Source organism: Scyliorhinus torazame, chromosome 20 (genome assembly GCF_047496885.1).
Source record: "Scyliorhinus torazame isolate Kashiwa2021f chromosome 20, sScyTor2.1, whole genome shotgun sequence".
Lineage (NCBI taxonomy): Eukaryota > Metazoa > Chordata > Chondrichthyes > Carcharhiniformes > Scyliorhinidae > Scyliorhinus > Scyliorhinus torazame.
The window spans coordinates 27848229-27866600 of NC_092726.1; the positions used below are offsets into that span (position 1 = coordinate 27848229).

Genomic DNA, 18372 nt, shown 5'->3' on the forward strand with positions numbered 1-18372 from the left:
CTTCGCTCGCCCAGGAAACGGAACCCCAGCCGTGGGCACGTGCTCACGGCCGGGTGTGCGTGCGTGTTGGGTGGGGGAGGGGAGGCGGCCGGGGGAGGGGGGGAGGGAGGAGGGCAGGTTCCCATGCCTGGGGGTGGGGGCCTGCGATTGGTGGTCAGATCGCTTCGCGCGACAAAGAGACTGGTTGCGTTGCGGGTATTTTAATGTTTCTCGAACAAGTGCACACCACTGCCCCACTCTCCCGAAGGTCCCGTGCCGCTAGCCCCCTTCCCCCCCACGTACCTTCCACGCCTGACCCCATACCTACCCCCGCCCCGCTCCAGTACCCCCCTCATTGATGCTTCAATGTGCTTCGCTTTCCTTGCTCTACGTCTTGGTGTATCCCCAGGGCTGCACATCAGAGGTGGAGGCAGCCTGCTGCTTATCCATCCACGTGGCCTTCGATGCTCCTGATGGTGAATGCTGGTGGGCTCTAGGGACCCGTCGCACTTGACGGCGGCACATGAACAGCCGTGCCACCCTGTTCCGAGTGCGGACTACGGAATGGGCCTTCGTCAGAGTGGCGGAACCCGGGAGAGCTGGTGGCCATTGTTGTCACTCCGTAGGATGGTTCTGGGTGGCCACCCTGCGCCCACGTCCTGCCGGTTGGTGCCCCTCGGGAGCGACGGGCAGTCGGATTGAGCCCCGGCCACCCCTGCGTCATCAGGCCCTGCCAGCCCTGGGGGCCCCCCGATGTCTGCGCCGTGATGTCGACGCTCTCGGCGATGGTCCTCGGCGACTGGGCCACGCTCTGCCGCGACTCGGCAATGCCCACCTGCGACTGGGACAAGCTCCGCAGCATCTCGGCCTTTCCCTGTCTGATGTATCCCACAGCACCTCATCAGGGTGCGCCTAGCGCTGCATCACGTCACCCAGTGAGTTGGACATCCTGCTGTGACCCTCAATCGACTGCGCCATGCCTTGAACACCACCAATGCTGCTGACGTCGTGCGCCAGGCTGTCCTTTGCAGTTGCCATCCTAGCGGGGTTGGTCTCGGTGCCACTCACTGCTGGCGCCACCTCTGTGCCCGTAACCTTTGTTACACGGTAGCACAGTGGATAGCACTGTGGCTTCACAGCGCCAGGGTCCCAGGTTCGATTCCTGGCTTGGGTCACTGTCTGTGCGGAGTCTGCACGTTCTCCCCGTGTCTGCGTGGGTGTCCTCCGGGTGCTCCAGTTTCCTCCCACAAGTCCCGAAAGACGTACTTGTTAGAACATAGAACATAGAACAATACAGCGCCGTACAGGCCCTTCGGCCCACGATGTTGCACCAAAACAAAAGCCATCTAACCTACACTATGCCATTATCATCCATATGTTTATCCAATAATCTTTTAAATGCCCTCAATGTTGGCGAGTTCACTACTGTAGCAGGTAGGGCATTCCACGGCCTCACTACTCTTTGCGTAAAGAACCTACCTCTGACCTCTGTCCTATATCTATTACCCCTCAGTTTAAAGTTATGTCCCCTCGTGCCAGCCATATCCATCCGCGGGAGAAGGCTCTCACTGTCCACCCTATCCAACCCCCTGATCATTTTGTATGCCTCTATTAAGTCTCCTCTTAACCTTCTTCTCTCCAACGAAAACAACCTCAAGTCCATCAGCCTTTCCTCATAAGATTTTCCCTCCATACCAGGCAACATCCTGGTAAATCTCCTCTGCACCCGCTCCAAAGCCTCCACGTCCTTCCTGTAGTGCGGTGACCAGAACTGTACGCAATACTCCAAATGCGGCCGTACCAGAGTTCTGTACAGCTGCAACATGACCTCCTGACTCCGGAACTCAATCCCTCTACCAATAAAGGCCAACACTCCATCGGCCTTCTTCACAACCCTATCAACCTGGGTGGCAACTTTCAGGGATCTATTAGGTGAATTGGACATTCTGAATTCTCCCTCTGTGACCCGAGCAGGCGCCGGAATGTGGCGACGAGGGGATTTTCACAGTAACTTCATTGCAGTGTTAATGTAAGCCAACTTGTGACGCTAAAGATTATTAAAAAAGTAATCGGCTATGGACTTGCTGGAGTTTCGCTGACATCTCCCTCTGAATGTCACGGCCGATCCTTAATGTCTCCATCAGCTCTAGATAGCCTGGAGTCAGCATCTGGCTGGGACCCGACTGAGCCCTGGGATCCAGCAGCCCTCCGACTACTGTCATGCCTGGCTGTTCCCGCCACCATCTGATGTACATCAGCGGCTGTGTGGTGCTCACCAGAATGTGACCCAGAGGCCTGGGGGGGGACGGTCTTGGATGGAGGGTGTAAACGTCCGCGTGCGGCTCCGGTGTGGGCCGTTGACCTTCTTGCAGGACTGGAGGTCGGTCCTCCCGCTCGCACATCCTGAGCTCACGGTCGCTGCCGCTTCACCCCTGGCTCACTTTGCAGGACCCTCGGGGGATCAGGATATCCCTCCCTCCCCAGCCCCAGGTTCCCAAACTTTGGGGCCATGGTTGGCGAGCCTCCATTTGTGGTGCGAAGCATGTGGGGCCTCGCTGTGGACCAGTTACTGTCAGATTGCATTGCCGACCTCGCCACCCACGCATCAGGGAGCTCACAGCAATTCCTGCTCTCTTCCACAATCCGGAGAATCGCGCCCCACGGATTTTGTTCGATCGTGTGCTAACTGTCCTCCGCTGTATGCAACCTGGATGCATATAAATGCAGCGTTTTGCCGTCAAAACGGAACTCGTTGTTTGTGAAGCATTTAAAAAGCACCGATGTGTCATTGCACTGCACAGACGCACATTCCTCCTGTCCATTTTTGCCTGTGGGTGCTCATTGTGATAGCACAACAGTCAAATAGCCCACCAACGCTCACTGTCCTGGCTTGTATATTCACGAAGCTCGGTTGAGTCACATACCCAGTCGTCTTGACCTTGTGTTACAGGCGAGGCGTTTTCAGAACCCCAAAATGGATCATGGAGTTCAACCAACCTCCCCCTTTAATGCTATTGTTGCTTTCCCGAGCACACGGCCTGTTCTCCAGATGTGATACAGCAATTATGGACAAATGGTTTTTAAACACAAAATAATGTTTATTCCATGAACTCAACTTTTTAAATAAACATTGGATCTCTTAACACCCCTTACTTCAAAGATAACCCCAAAAATATTACAACACTAAATAATCCTTCAGTTATTCCTTTCAACATCCAAGAGACTTAACATCTTTAAACAGAAACACATCAGGTTAAAGGCTTTACTATTATGAGTTTAAATCACCCAAATGATCCAGAGATAGTCTTTCATGGCAGAGATCACAGCAGGTCCAGCTCACTGCAAACACAGACACTCCCAAGCTGTTTTTAAACTTAGCTTTCTCCTTCCAAGCAGCACACAGCCGCTCCCAGCTTTCTCCTCAAACTGGCTTTTTCCTTTCAAGCCTCTCGCAGCAAACCAGCCAGGCACCTTTTAGCTGCTCGCTCCCAAAACTGAAACTAAAAAACTGCAAAATGGCTGATCTAAAGCCCAGCTCCGCCCACTCTCTGACATCACTGCATTTCTTAAAGGTACATTGCTTCAACATCCGCGTCTTAAAGGCACTCCCGCATGACACTTGTGAGGAGAGGACATCTGGAAAACTGGGAGGTAGTGTGGAATAATAGAAATGTTTCTGCTAATTTGATGCCCCATTGTAACAGCTGTATCGTGACAAAGAGATATTCACCGTGAACTGCAATTCCAACAAATTCCTTCTTGTTTTTCAGGATGACAAAAACTGCAAAGTGTGTAAAACATTCACGCGTGAGGCAGTTAGCAAGTGGAAGGCCACTGCCCCGCGGAAGGTCAAAGTACAGCAGGTACTGATCAGTAATAAGGAAAAGGCGTTTGGGTCAGGGCGAGGGTAACGCAGGGAACCCAGTCTCTGAACATTTTAATGTTAAATATTCAGTTATCCCAGTTGTGGTGAATGTAATCACCTCATGCATGCATGATACTGTAACCTATGACCTATGACCTGGAAGTGGTGATACGAGCTGCTTCCAGGTACTGTACTGTAACCCCGGTGGGCTCCGCCCTCACCGGGGCCATATATAGACCGGCCACCTGTGGGCGGCACTCATCTGTACAACCGACTCTGGCTAGGCAAGTTCATGATTAATAAAGCCTAATGTTCACTCGCTCTCTCTGCCTCTCGGTGAATTGAAGGTATATCACCTGTCGTTACCATTGAATCATGGTGCCTGGAGCCATGGTCACAATCTGAACTATTGCTGCTGCAAAGCTGATTCCAGGGACTGGCTCTGTGATCACAGCAGGATCACCCCACTGAGAATCCTCCGCATAGCAGCATCTGGCTTTCAAGGGGAGTCTTGTCATTGTCTGTCCCAGCTCTTCCTGCCTCAGCAGCAGTCATGAGGTGCCCTGGACTTGAGGGTGATAAGAGTGTCAAAGCTTGCAGCGGGCTTTACTCCTCACTGATACCACTCCCCGGTACAATCCTACTGCTGTACCTGTAATGAAATGAAAAATGAAATGAAAATTGCTTATTGTCACAAGTAGGCTTCAAATGAAGTTACTGTGAAAAGCCCCTAGTCGTCATATTCCGGCGCCTGTTCAGGGAGGCTGTTACGGGAATTGAACCGTGCTGCTGGCCTGCCTTGGTCTGCTTTCAAAGCCAGCGATTTAGCCCTGTGCTAAACAGCCCCTAGTCAGGTGTTCAGGACTGGGTTAATGTGGGACTGGGGCGACTGTACTGCCCACATGATCTGAAGATAGGGGCAGCACGGTAGCAAAGTGGTTAGCACTGTTGCTTCACAGCTCCAGGGTCCCAGGTTCGATTCCCGGCTTGGGTCACTGTCTGTGCGGAGTCTGCACGTTCTTGTCTGCGTGGGTTTCCTCCGGGTGCTCCGGTTTCCTCCCACAGTCCAAAGACGTGCAGGTTAGGGGGATTGGCCGTGCTAAATTGCCCTTCGTGTCCAAAAGGTTAGGTGGGGTTACGGGGATAGGGTGGGGGTGTGGGCTTAAGTAGGGTGCTCTTTCCAAGAGCTGGTGCAGACTCGATGGGCTGAATGGCCTCCTGCTGCACTGTAAATTCTATGTTCTATGTATTCTATGTTCTACATGATTAGTGGTATTGGATTGGATTGGATTTGTTTATTGTCACGTGTACCGAGGTCCAGTGAAAAGTATTTTTCTGCGAGCAGCTCAACAGATCATTAAGTACATGAGAAGAAAAGGGAATAAAAGAAAATACATAATAGGGCAACACAACATATACAATGTAACTACATAAGTACTGGCATCGGATGAAGAATACAGTGTGTAGTGTTAATGAGGTCAGTCCATAAGAGGGTCATTTAGGAGTCTGGTAACAGCGGGGAAGAAGCTGTTTTTGAGTCTGTTCGTGCGTGTTCTCAGACTTCTGTATCTCCTGCCCGATGGAAGAAGTTGGAAGAGTGAGTCAGCCGGGTGGGAGGGGTCTTTGATTATGCTGCCCGCTTTCCCCAGGCAGCGGGAGGTGTGGATGGAGTCAGTGGATGGGAGGCAGGTTCGTGGGCGAGATGCCGACAATGGGGAAAATCCATTGACCTCTGGAGGGATTCTCTGGTCGCCCGGGAAGCCCAGCCGGAGAATCCCGCTCCAAGTGAATTCTTGGCGGGTTTTTCAGAGAGCCTGCTGCCGCTGAGTTCCCCATCGCTATTCAATGGCACGTAGTCATTTTCTGGGGCCTTCGGGAGCTTCTCACCGATTTAGCCCACACTTAGGGCAGGATTATCCGGAGAATCCCGCCCAAGGTCTGTGGTGATATACATCACTGTAAGTACACAAAGGGTTAATGTGCATACACTACACCTAGCTAGACACTAGAGGGAGCACCAGAGACATGACAGACAGTCAACCAATAGGTCAGTAAGATAGGACACGACCAATGGGCATTCACGATACACACAGAGGTGACACTACCGCAGGAGGACATTACACCAACCCATATAAAAGGACACATCACACATGCTCAGTCTCTTTCCAGTGGAGACACTCAGTGAGTACAGACACAGGGTTGATTGAACATCACAACCACCACGTGGATTGTAGCAGACTGGTTAGTCAGTCTGAGTAGCTATAGCAGGATCAACAGTAGCGTCGAATCCAAGTAGGAGAATAGTTAACAGTTTAATAAACTTGTTGAAGCTATCTCCAAGTCTGAACCTTCCTTTCTCAGAGTGCACCTCAAGGAAGCAGGTTATGCTACGACAAGAGCGTAACAAAACAAGGTCAATGGACTTTTCTGTTGCCCGTGTCTCGCCCGTGGCGATCGTGCGGTAGGCGGGGCGGAAGAATCCGGCCTGGTCTCCCCTCCAGGCCACTATCAAGCCACCTTACAGCACCCCTTCCCTTCCATGACCCCCACCTGTCACCACCCCCCAATCTCCTGGAGGCCCCTACTTACCGGCCCTGCACTCCCCCCCCCCCTTCAAACCCCCCCTCCCTCATTTCATGGGCATGGTCCCCCTCGCCCCCTGACCCGTGGCAGTGTCATCCTGGCGCCTGGGCGCCCTTGCACTCCCACTCTGGCACCCAGGTAGTGCTCCAGTTGGCTTGGCAGTACCACCCGGGTATCTTGGCATTGCCGCTCCGCCTGGTCCATGTTTGCGTGGAGCAGCACCAAGAGGCCCGACTGCAGCCTCCCTGGTGAAGCCAGAGAATCGAGGGAGGCCGGTAGTTCGGCGAGCCCTGTTTAGTCCCTCTCTTGTTGGGCGAGGTTCCGATTCCGAAGTCCGATGTGGGAGAATCCCACGAGGCACAGAAGCTGTTGCGAGGCCTGCTGTAGGCTTCTCCCGGAATTCTCGAGTCGCATTGTGCTCTCTCTTGAGCGCAATGTGGCAAGAAAATCACGGCCACAGTTTCTGTCAGCTCTACGTGGCTGGATATAGAGAGAGGGAGGATCGACACGTGTAGATTGATAAGATGCATTATTGTCCAACAGCCAGAGTCTTTGACATACATTTCCCACGATGAGCTCTGTGCGTGTATTTTATGCTGTGCGTGTAGTTTGCGTATCGCACGTTATATGCTGTGCGGTGTACCATGCCCCTGGGTCAACTAGTTTCTCTCTTTTCGACAGATCGGTGTGAGAGATGCTTTAAACAAAGGCTGTCGTTCCATCGCTGTCCAAGAGCTCGCAAAGCAGTGTCAAGACTATGTTCATTTATATCTGCGCACAATAACGCACTTACTCAAGAAAGAGGTGGTAAGTCCATCCCCGGGCTCGAAGGTGAGTGAGCTCACTGCTCCTTGTTACTGCATGGAAGGGGATCGGGGGTTATGGGGAGAAGGCAGAGAATGGGAATTTAGCCGGTAGAGGACAGAGAATCGCGGGGCGGGCCTCAAGCAATGGCCTGAGGCGGTGGATACTCGCTGCGGCGTACTCCCCGAGTACGTGAGCGAAACCGGATTCCCCCCCCACCCCCCATCGCCGAACGCGATTTTGGGGTCGGGTTACGGAGAATCCAATGTAGTATTTGCGGAGCTGTGATAGCTACGTGGAAAACCCTGTGAATAATAACAATAATCTTTATTGTCACAAGTAGACTTACATTGACACTGCAATGAAGTTACTGTGAAAATCCCCTCGTCGCCACATTACGGCGCCTGTTCGGGTGCACAGAGGGAGAGTTCAGAATGTCCAATTCCCCTAACAAGCACGTCATTTGGGACTTGCGGGAGGAAACCGGAGCACCCGGAGGAAACCCACGCAGACACGTTCAGATTTGAGCCCAAACTCTGCCTGCTATTTCAGCAGCACCGTGGGGAGTATCGCCAGAATCATACCTGCCTGCACTAGTCATTCCGTTCGATGCAGATGATTTCAAGGCCCGATTCAAGGCGGTTAATTCAATGACCAGTCAGCAATCATTCCGTGTAAATGTTCTGTTGTTCCTCCCTAGTGCCAAAAGCCAAACTCAAAATGTAAATTCTTGCTCTAACCGGATCGTGTCCAATCGTGGATGCACGCACCCGTCACTAGCAAGGCGTCCGTGAAATTGAGGACTGCTTCGATCTCATCCGCCTTGGGCTGATCCGCCGAGAGAGCCGGCAACGGGAGTCGACTTAAGGCGTCGGCATTTGGATTCGACGTGCCCGGATGGTGTTCAAATGAGTATTCGTACATAGCCAATAGTAGAGCCCGCCTCTGGATCCGTGCCGACACAATTGGTGGGACTGCGTTAGTGTCGTGAAGAGGCCAATCAGCAGCAGCTTATGATCTGATCTGCTGAAAAAATGGCCGCCGTCAATGTGTTGGTGGAAGCGTTTGACTCCGAAGCCACCCACCAGATCTTCTTTTTCTATATGTGCCCAATAGCCTTTTGCAGCCATTAACGTCCTGGAGACAAGTGGTACTGGACGGTCCTGTGCGGTGGGAAAGCCCATCACCAATTTCATACGCCGATGTGTCACACGTCAAGTAAAGGGGTTTCGCGGCGTCAAAATGAGTGAGGGCCTTGGACGGGGCTAACGTCCGTTTTACCAAATGAAATGCTGTACCCTGGTCGACGTACCAAACCCAGGATCGGATTATCCGCAGAGGAAAATGGAGGAGGCGCCACATTCGGTTTGAGGCGGCTATAACAATTTTACAGGCCGAAGGAGGAGCGAAGCTGTGTAGCATCACGTGGTGCGGGACCATCGTTATGGCGAGGCCGCTGCCCAGTCAGCAAAGCGAACCGCCCCAATGAGGCCCAGGCTTTCTAATGACTAGAGCTCAGCTTCAACCTTGCCCACAATTGCATCGGGCAGAGGTCAAGCAGGGCAAAGGCGAGGCGGGGCCTGCGGATCCGCGTGAATTTTTGCTGTGGCCCGTTTTACCTTCCCAAGGCCGGGCCCGGAAACGGCGGTTAATTCCTGCGAAACCGCCCGTTTCGGCCGTGAGGTAGCCAGTCGAGATGTAAGTGGCGCAGTCAATCCCGACCCAGCAGGTTGGGACCACTGCTCTGCATCGCGGTAATGTGACGACTCAAAGCCCTTAAAACACTGGGGCGAGCGTGTAGCCCTCAATCGACATACGCCGCCCTGTATTTGTAGCGAGCCAGGCGGCCAAATAAGCTAACCACAATTTACTCACTCCGCGTTGGATCTGGTCGAACACGTGGTGGGGTGCAGAACTGGATCTAATTCTGTCTGAATTAAGTGGCCATTAACTCGCCCAGGGATGCGACGGGGTGCCACTCGAGGTGCAGCAACACAGTTCAGCTGCATTTCAGTCTCATCTCCCACCATCAGGATCGTCTAACTCAAGGCCTGCGCATTGGGCCGATGCCTATCTCGCCCCGAGCGGTCTGGGCGCTGCCCCTCGTGCTGCCGGTGGCTTCGGTGATCCCCAACGCCCTCACATCTCATGGGGGTGGCGTCGAGCCCTCCTGAATCCAGAGAGGGAATGCGCCACGGCCTAGCTCCTTGAGACTTCGAGCCTGTTGCATTATGGCAATGGAGAAGCCACCCCACTATGTTTTGGCCTCAATTGTTTCCTGGGGTAGAGACTTCCATTGACTTGCCTTCTCTGGGTGAAGACATTTCTCCTCATCCATTCCTACCCCATATCCTCAAACTGTGACCCCCTGGTTCTGAAACACCCCCAGCATCGGAAAAGTCCTTTGTCCATCTACCCTGTCTAGTCCTGTTAGAAATCTATAGGTACCTTTCAGATTTCCCCCTCATTCTTCTGAACTCCAGCGAGAACAATCCTAACCGACTCAATCTCTCCTTATACGTCAGTCCGGCCATCCCAGGAATGAGCCTGGTAAACCTTCGCCGCACTCCCTCCATAGCAAGAACATCCTTCCTCAGGTAAGGAGACCAAAACTGGATACAATGTTCCAGGTGTGGCCTAACCAAGGCCCTGTACTACTCCAGCAAGTCGACCCTGCTGCTGGTACTCGAATCCTCTCGCGATGAAGGTCAACTTACCATTTGCCTCCTGTTGTGTTGGGCGCTCTGGATCCGTGGAACACATACAGGCCACCGACACTTGAAATAGTGCAACACTATTTTATTAAGTCAGAAACTGTTTAACATACTTTCACTGTGGGTTAACACAATATTAGATTGAACTAAAGCCTTGTCCTAACCAGTCGATGCACCCAGCACATGGTGAAGATCTGTGCTGCAGGCTGTGAGCTCTGTCCTACTGGGAGGCTGCAGCTCGAATGAGCGGGAACTCTGATGCCCCCTGTCTTTACAGTGCGGGTGCTCTAACTGGTGATTGGCTGTGGTGTTGTGTGTGTTGATTGGTCCCACTGTGTGTCCATCTGTGTCTGCACCATGATATACTGGTGTATATTATGATGCCTTCTTTACCACTTGCTGTACCCACATGCTTGCCTTGAGCGACTGGTGTATGAGGATACCCAGGTCTCGTTCCCCTCTCAATTTATAGCCCTTCTGCCCTCCTATTTTCGCTACCCAAGTGGATAATCTCGCATTGATCCACATTCCACGACATGCATTTGCCCCCCCACTCAGCTTTTCCAAATCGCACAAAAATCTCTGCCTCATTCTCACAGCTGTCCCTGCTTTGCATCGTCAGCAAATTTGGAGAGACGGGCGGAGCAGTGACCCTGGTTGCCCAGTGGCTAGGATTCGCCGCTTTCACTGCCACGGCCCCCGGTTCGATTCCCGGTCAGGGAGTGATGCTGTATTATTGTCCAATAAACCGTTCAATGAAGCTGACCAGCAGTCGAACAGAGAAGAGGTCTGCCAGAATCAGTTGAGTGAGATTTTGTGGACGGCACGGCCGCACAGTGGTTAGCACAGTTGCTTCACAGCTCCAGGGTCCCGGGTTCGATTCCCGGCCTTGGGGCACTGTCTGTGCGGAGTCTGCGCGTCCTCCCCTTGCCTCCGTGGGCTTCCCCCGGGTGCTCCGGTTTCCTCCACAAAGATGTGCAGGTTAGGTGGATTGGCCATGATCAATTGCCCTCGGGTTAGGTGGGGTTACTGGATTACGGGGAAAGGGTGGAGGTGTGGGCTTAAGTAGGGTCTCCAGGTGACCCTTTGTCAAAGTTGACTCGAAACGTTCGCTCTTTTCTCTCCCTACAGATGCTGTCAGACCTGCTGAGATTTTCCAGCATTTTCTCTTTTGGTTTCAGATGCCAGCATCCGCAGTAATTTGCTTTTATCCCCTGTTCTCCAGTTGGCTCCTCAATGTATTGGTCCCGAAAACCATCCCGTATACACTCCAGGAATTTGTCCTGTACGGTATTGTGGCTAATTTAATTTGCCCAATCTATATGCAGCTTAAAGTTACCCATAATTACAGATGTTTCTTTATTGCATGCATCTCTAATTTCCTGTTTAATGCCAGTCCCGACATCAACACTACAGTTTGGGGATCTATATGCAACCCACACAACAGGCGGCATTCTCCCAACGGGAATCTAAGTGCCGACGCCGGAGAAAAAACCGGAGTGTTTTATTCCGGCGTCGGGGCCCGTTCCCAGGCCCCTATTGTGGGGCCTCCGTGGGGCTGGCAGCGGCCTGGCGCGATTTGCAGGGGCCGGGTATCGGCGCGGCGTCGGAGACCCTTGGGTCCCGCGCATGCGCAGTTGGGCAGAAGCCAACTAGCGCATGCGCAGTGGTCGTCCACCCCCAGGCCGCCCCCGCACAACAATGGCGCAGGGATGTGACATTGCCGGCGGAGGAAAGGAGGCCCGCCGTCAGAGAGGCCGGCCCGCCGATCGGTGGGTCCCGATCGCGGGCCAGACACCATCGGAGCACCCCCTCCCCCCCCGGCGAGGGAGCCCCCCTATCCCCCCCCCCCCACCCCCACAGGCCGCCCCCCCCCCGAGCGTTTCCGCAGGGTTCCCGCCGGCAGCGACCAGGGGGGAACGGCGGCGGCCGGACTCTGTCGCGGCGGAGCAGCTGCTCGGCCCAATTCCGGCGGCCCTTGGCCGGCGCCGCGCCAAACTCGCCGGCGCAAATGGCGCCGATTCTCCGCACCTCGGAGAATCGCGCGACGGCATGGGGGCGTCGCGGCGCGGTTGCTCCGTTTCTCCGGCCCGGCGCGGGGCTCGGAGAATCGGCCTCAACGGTTTTGTCCCTTAGGGATTCTCAGCTGCACCCATACATGTTCCAAATTGTCGTAACTAATATCTTTCCTCGCTATTGCATTAGTTTCCTCTTTAACCAGCAATACTACTCTCCCGCCTTTTCATTGTTGCCTCTCCTTCCTAAATACTGAATACAACTGGATGTTCAATTCCCATCCCTGGTCACCTTGCAACCATGTCACAGAATCACAGAATAACAGTGTAGAAGAGGCCCTTTGTCCATCGGGTCTGCACCGACACATGAAAATCACCTGACCTGTCGACCTCATCCCATTTGCCAACACTTGGCCCATAGCCTGGAATATCATGACCTGCCAAGGTCTCATCCAGGTACTTTTTAAAGGATGTGGGGCAATCACCCTCTTGCCCCTCAACTTGAACTTGTGTCCCCTTGTAACTGACCGTTCAACTGAGGGGAACAGCTGCTCTCTATCCACCCTGTCCATGGCCCTCATAATCTTGTACCCCTCCATCAGGCAGCCCCTCAGTCTTCTCTGCTCCAGCGAAAACAACCCAAGCTTATCCAACCTCTCTTCATAACTTAAACGTTCTATCCCAGGCAACATCCTGGTGAATCTCCTCTGCACCCCCTCCAGTGCAATCACATCCTTCGTACAATGTCACAACCAGAATTACACACAATACCCCAGCTGTGGCCTCGCCAAAGTTCTACACAACAACATGACCTCCTTTCTTTTGTAATCTATGCCTTGATTGATAAAGCTGTATTCTGTCGTAACCCGGATCAGGAAAGAGAGGCCCTAGATTAATTGATATTATCTAATATTTAGCATCTTCCAAAGGTTTATTTTAAAGGGTTCATGGCAGGAGAGCTCAAAGCAGCGGTGTGCTCCTCTTGCTACACGTGGGAAGCCAGGAACATTTCTAGTGCCCGGGGCTAAGATGTGTGCAGGAAGTATCTCCAGCTGAAGCTCCTGGATACCAGAGTTTCAGAGCAGGAGCAGTGGCGCGACTCAACATGGAGGAGTAAAAAGTGTGTGATAGTGTGTGATTCACCTGAGGAAGGAGCAGTGCTCCGAAAGCTAGCGATTTGAAACAAACCTGTTGGACTTTAACCTGGTGTTGTAAGACTTCTTACTGTGCCCACCCCAGTCCAACGGCCGCATCTCCACATCTTGATTGATAAAGGCAAGTGCCTCATTTGCCTTTTTCACCCCCTATTAACCTGCCTTCAGAGATCTATGGACAAACACGCCAAGGTCCCTTTGTTCTTGGGAACTTTCCAGTGTCAGGCCACTCACTGAATACTTCCTGGTCACATTACTCCTTCCAAAGTATATCACCTCACATTTTTCAATGTTAAATTCCATCTACCACATTCTGTCCATTTGACCATTCCGTCTACACCTTCCTGTAACCCAAGACACTCAACGTCACTGTTACCCACCCGGCCAATCTTTGTGTCATCCACAAACTTACTGATCCTACCCCCACACAGTCATCTATGTCGTTTATATAAATGACAACAATAGGGGACCCAGCACAGATCCCTGTGGTACCCCACTGGACACTGGCGTCCAGTCGCTAAAGCACCACCCTCTGTCTCCTATAGCTAAGCCAATTTTGAATCCACCTTATCAAGTTACCCTGTATCCCATGTGCATTTGTCTCCCGTGTGGGACCTTTGCTGAAATCCATGTAAACTACATCAACCGCACTACCCTCATCTACACCCCTGGTCACATGCTCAGAAAATGTATTCGCGTGACCGCCCTCTGATAAACACGCTGACTATTCCTGATCAAACCTTGCCTCTCCAAGTGGCGAGAGATTCTCTCCTTCAGAATTTCTCCAATTGTTTTCCTATCACTGACGCGAGACTCACTGGTCAGTAGTTCCCTGGCTTATCTCTACAACCTTTCTTCAATAGTGCAACCACGCTGTTCTCCAGTACTCTGACACCTCCACCTCGGCCACAGAGGATTTGGATCGGAGCCCCTTCAATCTCCTCCCTCACTTCCCACAGCATCCTGGGACACAATTTATCCAGGCCACTTTTAAGCCTGCCAACGCCTCCATGACACTGCTCCAGCTCTGAAACTCTGGTATCCAGGAGCTTCAGCTGGGGACACTTCCCGCACACATCTTAGCCCCGGGCACTAGAAATGTTCCTGGCTTCCCACGTGTAGCAAGAGGAGCACACCACTGCTTTGAGCTGCTCCTGGAGCAGACCCGATGGGCCGAATGATCTAATTCTGCTCCTATGAACTTATGAATTTAATACCTTGTCAGTCCCTGTGACAATTTGCTGAAGAGCTTCACAGTCTCTCTCTCCCAGAGTTCCATTCTACCTCCTCGTTTTCTTGGGTGAAGACAGATGTGAAGATAGAGTGCCCCCACGGCACCAGCCCGCCCGCGGATCGGTGGGCCCCCATCGCGGGCCAGGCCACCATGGGGGCACCTCCCGGGGCCAGATCCCCCCCCCCCCGCGACCCCCCAGGAACCCCGGAGCCCGCCCGCACCGCCAGGTCCAGCCGGTAAGGGATCAACTCTAATTTACGCCGGCGGGACCGGCTACAGGCGGGCGGGACTTCGGCCCATCGCGGGCCGGAGAATTCGTGCATCCTCGGCGTCCATTGAGTCACGCCGGACCGCGCCATTCACCGAGGCGGGCGGCGCGACTCACGCCGGGCCGGTTTTTTTGGGGGGGGGTAGAATTGGGCGGACGGCGGAGGCGGGATTCACGCCAACCCCCGGCGATTCTCCCACCCGGCGGGGGTCGGAGAATCCCGCCCCAGTTGTTTCATGGCGAATACTCCCCACGTTAATGCACACAGTTTTTTTATGTCCTATTCTCACTGCTTTGCGCAGGATTACGGCCCTTGATTTCTCTGTCGATCATTTTTCTTATTCCTCTTTCTGTCTTGTTCTTGTCCATGTTTCCGCCTCCTCTGGCTCCTTGAATAGGTTCCCATCCCACTGCCATTTTCGTTTAAACCCTCCCCAACAACTCTAGCAAATACTCCCCCCTACCCCCCCCCCCCCCCCCCCCCCCACCCAGTGTCATGATATGCAGACACACACACAATGATATACAGACAAGCAGCTAATGGACACAGAGAACAGGACATGACCAATAAGCAGGCAGGACACTCAGGGGTGGGATCTGACTAGAAAAGACATGAGGTACTCACACTCCACCTCTTTCCACTGATGAACATCGAGAGAGTCAGTCAAGGGTGTTGTTACAATCTCACACCTCCACCACGTGGCTAAGAGCTAGTCTGGTTCAGTCAGACAGAGTAACCACACTTAAGTTAGCAGAGAGTCGAACTCACAGAGAACTGTGCTAACTGTGCTGTTAGTTCAATAAACCTGATTGAACTTACTTCAAGGTCTGGAGTATCTTTCTGGTTTAAACTGCATCCTGTTGCGGCCAGTGTTAGACCAGTGCACCTAACACGACACCCAGGACATCAGTCCTAGTCCTATCCTAACTGGCCCCACCCCCCCAGAACTGGTCTCAATGTCGCAGGAATCTAAAGCCCTCCCCCTCACACAATCTCGTCAGCCACATATCCGCCCAATATATCCTGCTATTTTTACTCTAACTAGCACATTGCACTTGTAGTAATCCTGAGAGCAAACCTGGGGCTGGCTTAGCACACTGGGCTAAATCGCTGGCTTTGAAAGCAGACCAAGGCAGGCCAGCAGCACGTTACAATTCCCGTACCAGCCTCCCCGAACAGGCGCCGGAATGTGGCGACTAGGGGCTTTTCACAGTAACTTCATTGAAGCCTACTTGTGACAATAAGCCATTTTCATTTCATTTCGTTCATTTCAGTACCTGTGAGGTCCTGCTTTTCAATTTACTTCCTGTATTCTGCTTTTAGGACTTCATCCATTTGTTTTAACCTATGTGGTTTGTACCAATGTGTACCACGACCACAGGACTGTTCATCCTCCGCCACCCCTCCCCCTCTCCAGAATGTAACCGCTCTGAGACATCCTTGACCCTAGCATCAGGAGGCAATATCACATCTTGGAGTCTCTTTTGCAGCTACAGAAACAGCTATCTATTTCTCTTACAGTCGAATTCCCGATAACCATTGAGTACCCACACTTTTTATTCCTCCATGTTGAGTCGAGCTACTGCTCCAGCTCTGGAACTCTGGTGCCCAGGAGCTTCAGCTGGAGACACTTCCTGCACACATCCTATCCCCGGGCACTAGAAATGTTCCTGACTTCCCACATATAGCAAGAGGAGCACACCACTACTTTGAGCTCTCCTGCCATGACTTACCCCTTCAAATTAAACCTTTGGAAGATACTAAATATCAGATAATATCAATTAATGTAGGGCCTCTCTTTCCTGATCTGAGTTACTACAGAATATAGCACTTACAAACGATAAGCCACAAAAGGACCTTACAATCTATAAGCGGTAAAAGTAAGAAATACTAGTTACTAATCAGCTCTCTTCCTTGTAGCCTCTACTGCTGCGACAGAGCAAAGCCACTCTCTGAAGATTTAAAAGTTAGAAAACAAAAGAGAAAAACGCAAAAAGCAATACTTTCCATTCTGCCCCGACTTCCAACTGTGCTCCAAATTCCCGATACTCAGGATATGCTGTCATGTTTTAAGAAATGGGAGTTTATAAATGGGTGTGTATATAAATATCTGCAGTGAGAGTACCTTTAAGAAATGGGTGTTTATAAATGGGTGTGTATATAAATATCTGCAGTGAGAGTACCTTTAAGAAATGGGTGTTTATAAATGGGTGTGTATATAAATATCTGTAGTGAGAGTACCTTTAAGAAATGGGTGTTTATAAATGGGGGTGTATATAAATATCTGTAGTGAGACTACCTTTAAGAAATGGGTGTTTATTACTGCAGTGATGTCAGAGAATGGATGGAGCTGGGCTGTCTGTCAGCTTTTTACTTTCGCTTTAGGCTTTTTGCTGCAGGGTGGGTTTAGTTTTGGAAAAGCTGCAATTACAGCAGGATGTGTGTGAATCTCTGCAAGCTTATGTCCATTTGCTGATTTCAACATAGTAACTGTTCTCAGTCGTGAAGTTAAACCTGAGGTGCTTCTGTTAAAGGTTTTGTTTTAAGTCTTATGGATGTTACAAGTAAAGCTTAAGGGTGACTTAGTGTTGTATTCTTTGGGGGTTGTATTTGAATTGATGGTTGCTAAGATGTTCACTGTATGTTTTAAAAACTTGAGTTCGTAGAATAAACATTGTTTTACTTTAAAAAATACTTTTCCATTTCTGCTGTCCCACACCTGTAGAGTGGGCCGTGTGCTCCCCATACCACAATCTAGTAAAAGTTGTGGGTCAGGTGAACTCCATGATACACTTTGGGATTCTCTAGACCCCCTCCCATAACAGTGCCATCTCTCACTGCGCATGTGCAAAGCTTGCCTTAACTTCGTCAACGTTCCCCCAGTTGAGCCCCTGCACTGCACTGCAGTCCCGTCCCTTGGCGCTGTCCACTTTCCCTCCTCCCTTATTCTGTCTCTCTGCCTGCAGCCCATTACAAACCACCATCGCATTACTGCTGGCCTGGTAGGTCGAGCCATGCCTGTGAAAGTGATGTTGTGCTGCCTGGCCCTATGTCTGACGTGCCGGGAGTGCTGCATGGTGCCAGGTAGGCAACTAAACCTTAAAGTTACAAGCAAAATGCAGGGCACTCCATTTATATACAGCTTCAAGAATGTCGGTCAAGTTAAAGGCCAAAATACCCTTCTGATCAAGCATGAAAGGGTGGAGGGTGATTCTAGGGACCAACCAATATGCATTATGTTCAAATATATTAAATTGACGTTCCCAATATTGCACAGCAGGAAAAGCGAACCACCATTGAAGTCAGGAGTGGATGACCATATCCTGTTTTCCCAAAGTCATAAAACTGCTTTGTTTTTTTTGCTTATTTTCCACTTCCGGTTGGCATGACGACCACCAGGGACAGGAGCGTAGAATCCCGGCCTCTGATCTGAACCCTGGTCCATTGGTAATCTGCCTCTTGTCTAAGATGGAAGGTGGAAACTACCGCCCTGACTGTCACTGTGTGGGTGTAGAAGCCAGCTAGTTTAGAACATAGAACATACAATGCAGAAGGAGGCCATTCGGTCCATCGCGTCTGCACCGACCCACTTAAGCTGTCACTTCCACCCTACCCCCGTAACCCAATAACCCCTCCGAACCTTTTTGGACACTAAGGGCAATTTATCATGGCCAATCCACCTAACTTGCACATCTTTGGACTGTGGGAGGAAACCGGAGCACCCGGAGGAAACCCACACAGACACGGGGAGAACG

General features: G+C 51.8%; 1 protein-coding gene across 2 annotated transcripts in view; it reads left to right on the top strand.

Moving 5' to 3' along the window:
- Nucleotides 1-18372, top strand: part of LOC140396748 (prosaposin-like) — an 83067-nt gene that overhangs the window by 22907 nt on the left and 41788 nt on the right. Inside the window, exons 3-4 of one of the 2 annotated variants that reach the window (XM_072485488.1) lie at nt 3750-3842; nt 7109-7258. In XM_072485488.1, coding sequence (XP_072341589.1) covers nt 3750-3842; nt 7109-7258 — 243 coding nt within the window. The remainder of the gene's footprint in view (nt 1-3749; nt 3843-7108; nt 7259-18372) is intronic. The other variant, XM_072485489.1, reaches the window with a different exon arrangement.